General features: G+C 30.1%; 1 protein-coding gene across 1 annotated transcript; it reads right to left on the reverse strand.

Moving 5' to 3' along the window:
* Positions 1 to 1,266: 1,266 nt before the first annotated feature.
* Positions 1,267 to 1,866, reverse strand: LOC119669153. Its single transcript, XM_038078957.1, has one exon. It carries the CDS (start codon positions 1,851 to 1,853, stop codon positions 1,431 to 1,433), a length of 423 nt encoding a protein of 140 aa, XP_037934885.1. The 5' UTR covers positions 1,854 to 1,866; the 3' UTR covers positions 1,267 to 1,430.
* Positions 1,867 to 5,111: the final 3,245 nt, after the last annotated feature.

Consider the following 5,111-nt stretch of genomic DNA (forward strand, 5'->3'; position numbering starts at 1 on the left):
CTTATTATTAAATACAATATAATTAGACTTATAATTATTATGGTTGAAATTCATATATTAGCTTTAGTGTACATTAAATAAAATTACTTATTCTTGAAGATTTTTAATTAATCGATTTACATAATTAATTAATTTAATGTGTTTTCTATCTAAATGTCTGCTTAATTTTCTACTTGTTTGGTAACTTTTACCACAAACAAAACAATTAAAGTTATTCATATTTATAAAAAAAAATTTTTTTTTTAAAAACATATATATATTTTTTTTTTTTTTATTAAGCAAATTTAAACCATGTTATTGCTTAAAATAACATGTCTTTTGACATATTTTTTATAATGATTGTTTACTTTGGATAATACTAAATACAACAATAAAATACATATAAAATACAAAATTGTTTTAGAATCAGCTAACTCGTTGATGCTGTTATTACTGTTGTTATTGTTGTTGTTGTTGGTGTTGTTTATCACCTCTTCCTTGGTGGGTTGACTGCCCATTCCTTGTCTCTCTTATTTTTCTTTTTATTGACAGTTGGTCTTCTGAAGATGTGGCAAGATTCAATTCTCTATAAAGGACTGCTATTTGTTTTCTTTTATTGTACTGCTTTCCGCCCCTTTTTCTTTTTGGTTTTATTGGTGTCTTCGGTACTGGAGTTACTCGTGGCTTCTGCTGCCTCGCTTTATACTGTTTGATTGTCAATGGTTTAGGTCCGGCTGCTTTGTCTACTGGAACATACTTCGGAGCCTCAACAGGTAAACCGTCTATCCTTTGAGGGATGTATTCCTCAATGTCATCGAATATATTTAGGAATGTTTCCCAGATTTGGGAGATATTTCTGGATTCTTTACGTAGAGACATACAAAATTGATTTATTTAAGAAAATTTAAATTGCAAAATTAAATGTTGAGAATTTAACTCCTAATCTTCCCTTTGGTATTTTAGGCTTTGACTTCGATTAGATTCGAGTGGTCAGGATCGCCATGTAATAATTAAAATTTGTTTTCATATACAAATTTAATTATTTTTATATATATTAAATATTTATCAGATTTATTTCAAGTTTATAATTTTTCTTCTTTTTAATTAGCAGGAAGAAATCTGCACATTATTAGGCATCCAAGAATGCCGAGACAAAAATAATTTTAAAAGCGAGATTTAATGTAAGCTGCTAGAGCTCAGTTTAAAATCTGAATTTTATTACAATTTTCCAATCTATTTATACAAAAATGTTTTACAATGCTTTACAATGATTTACAAATATTTTCCTGATAACCTTTTCTATTTCTGTAGCAATGCTCCACTCCTATATGCGGTTTTTTTATTTTAATGTGCGTGCAATCAACAGCACCTATTACCGCTGGAAAGCCTGTCGCATTGAAAAATCTGTGAGACACAATCAATTATTAAAATGCATCAATAAAACAAATTTGTTACCTTTGTTTAACAGTATTTTGTTCATCTGCAGAAGTGGGAAATCTTATGTACTTCTGCATTAATTTATCCTGAATAATAAAAGTCACTTCTTTTATAACCAAGCATAATGTTGACTTGCTCATTGGGCATACAAAGTCCTGTCCTATGTCGCGCAAAAACGACCCTGTTGCATAAAAATGCAGCGCAGCAGTTAGCCTTATATGCTTCGGTATGTAGGTGTTTTTAACCCCAATCCTCATAAATGGACATATTTCTTCTAAAAGGCGTAGAGTCACTTCCTTATTAAAGCGAAATAGCTCGACAAAACGCGCTTCTGGCAAATGAAATGGGTCAGTTGAATCACGTAAATGCCTTCGATGAATGCGAAGCATATTTCTGCGGTCATGTACCACTGCAGTTAAAACAGTAAGATAATCCATTTTTAATTCTGAAAAAGAGGCAACATTTATTTATTCATGATTTTCAAATAATTTTGAATATCTTACCGCAAACACTAAACAACCTTTTAAAATTGATTCATTTTCGTTCCATTTTTTCAAAAAACGTTCGATTTTCATCAGTTTCTCTCATCACACCATAACGATGGTGTAGCTCGAACGATTTACATAAACGAGCTACTGATCTATAATACATTATTATTATTTTTTTTTTATATTATTTAACAAAGATTGAGAAAAAATATTCTTTTTTTTTTTATAATTTTTTATTTAATTTTAATACTTAAACATTGGCATTTCTAGCTGCTTGTTTTTTTATGTATTTTTTGAAATGGGAATTAATTTTTATTATTATTAGTATACATAAAAATATAAAATTTAAATATAATATATAATTATTAGTATCATTATTTGTTAATGCTGTTGCTGCTACTTTGTTGTTCACAATTTCCTCTTTTGATTGGGTTCCACCCATTGTTTCTTTCTATTTTTAAGTTGCGCTATCAGATCTTCTTTAGCATTCCCTTCAGCAATTCTTATTACTCGTTTTAGATTACCTATTTCCTTTGAAGCTTTTCGCTTCTTGCCACCTCTTTTGTTTTTCTTTTTGGGTGCTTCTAATATTATCTCCTTGGTTCTTCCTACTGGATGACGCCTTTTATATTCTTCTAAAGTTATTGGACGAGGGCCAGCACTCGGATTTGCTTGTATTGCCTCTTGCAGTGTTAGGACTGCTCTGTTGAATAGTTCATCGAATTGTTCTTGAGACATTTATAAACAAGATTCGTACACGATTCTGATATTTCTTTTTATGTTTTGTAATTTCACGAGTTGTTCGGCTATTATCAATCTTTCTTGTTGCTCCTTGAAGTATTCTACGTAATTGACTGTTTCATGAAGTTCTTCAAAACCTTTTAGATGTCCACGCTCCAAATTTCCTAGTGGTAGAAAACTGGATACTGGTAGTTCGGGTGTTTCGTCTGGTTGGTCAAGAACTGGGAGCATATTATTAAACTTTAGATATTTGGTCACTTTAGAAATTCATCTGGTCCGTCAGGTGCAGGAATCAGAAAATTTTCAGTTTCGTCAGATGCAGGAATCTATTTGTTTTTTTTATTATTTTTACTTCTATTATAATATATTTATTATATTACATGCAGGATCGTCATGTAATATTTATGTTATAAGTATATGGCAGGATTGCCATGTAATGTTATCAGATAGTTTAGAGTATTATCTAAGCTCTCCAGCCGCTTGTTATTGTAATTGTTTATCTTATAATGTAATTGTTTCACTTTATAAAAATGTAATAGTTTTACTTTATAATGTAATTGTTTGACTTTATAAAAATGAAAGACATGTCGTGTAGAGTATTCTTAAGAAACTAACTTTATTAAATTTTTATTCTTATCTCTAACATAATTTCTTACAACTAATTTCCAATAGAATCTTATGTATCGATTCTATTGGTTGATATTTAAATTTACTTACGTCTAATTGGTTAATCCAAATTAGACGTACATAATATTTTACAAATATAATTTATTTACATTGTAATGGCTGGATCACCATGTAATGTAACTTCTTTGTAATGGAACTAGTGTAATGAATGGCAGGATCGCCATGTAATGTATAAATGGATGTATGGGCAATATTCAATCAATGTAATGGCTGGATCACCATGTAATGTGTTAACCCGTTCAGATGTAGACAGGATTGTCAGGTAAAATGAGACGTAATACTTGTCTTGTAAGTGCGTGTAATTATCCCTGCCTGATACGAGCATGCATCAAAAACCTACTGATGCAATCAAGAACAAGTTATCAAGCGGCTTGTTACCGCTGGTACCTAGGCCAGTGTTACTTGGCCAGAAGGAGTGAGAATAAATTCAACAACGCATATATTTCTGCAGTCATAAGTATATTCTTCTTTTATTGAACAATAGTTTGGGTATTTATACATTTTTCTAGATTATAGCGATCTCATGACTCCGCCTCTTTATTCCAGACAAAACCTGGAAAAGTATAACCGCAGCCAATCAAAGTGATTGCTGACCTTGCAGAATGCATTGCATAGCGACTACACTGTTTGCTCATTTAGGTCAAACGTCAAAGTTATTATTAGAGTGCATTGACAATATTGCTTGCACATGTCTTTTGCAATATAGGAAATATTACTATTGAAAATATTGTAACATGTGTTCAGCAATTGGAACAGCGTGTGGCAATACTTTCGTTGGTAATACGAAACTCTTTTGTTTACGTCGCTTTGCTTATGCTTCTTGTACGGTATGCATGAAGTGCAACCAATTCATAAATCTGCTTATTATTATTATTTATGAGTAATGTTAAGTGGCTAAGAAGTAAGTGAGGTAGGTCCACTACACCCTTGCCCTTGAGAAAAACTTATTACGTGAAAAATGAACGGAATAATTTTTTTTGTTTATGGTGAAGTCGTGGAATCGCTTTACATGTTTTCTTTACTTATATTTTTATCTTATATATATATATATAGTTTAGTATATTTTATATTTTGGTTTGTCTAATGTATCTTATTCGTAACATAGTTATACTTATTTATGTATGTTGTATTGAAATGTTATTTAATATCTAAAATAATAATTTTTTACATATGATTAATTTAAAATATATTTTTGTTTACATTATAGACATATTCCTAAGTATTTTTTTAATTGGTTATTATGAAATTCTTTACAATTGTTTCTTATCTTAATAATGGAATTTATTCCATTTGTGTTTATAATTTTGTATGGTCCGTGATATGGACTCTGGTGTTTTAGTTTATTTTCATTTTTTACATACACCATATCTCCAATTTCAAAATTAGATTTGTTTATATTTTTATCATATTCTTGTTTTCTTTTTATTTTTACTGTATTTATTAATTTTTTGGCCTTTGAAATTGAATTTTTTAGGCGAATATGCAATTCGTTTGCATAATTTTCAGTGTCATAGCATTTGTTTACTTTGTTTATATTGTCGCTTGGTAGCGATGGTAATTTACCATATACCAGCTCATAAGGTGAATAACCAGTGTCTATGTGAGGTGTTGTGTTGTATGCGAATGTGTAATATGGTATCCATTTGTGCCATTCGTAATCGTCAGCAAAAGTAAGTAAATATTCGTTTAGTTTTCTGTGGTTTCGTTCTAGTGACCCAATTGTTTGATGATGATACGGAGTTGAAAATATTTGCTTTGTATTTAGTAATGTGCATACAT

The sequence above is a fragment of the Teleopsis dalmanni genome, chromosome 1 (assembly GCF_002237135.1).
Source record: "Teleopsis dalmanni isolate 2A chromosome 1, ASM223713v2, whole genome shotgun sequence".
Taxonomy (NCBI): domain Eukaryota; kingdom Metazoa; phylum Arthropoda; class Insecta; order Diptera; family Diopsidae; genus Teleopsis; species Teleopsis dalmanni.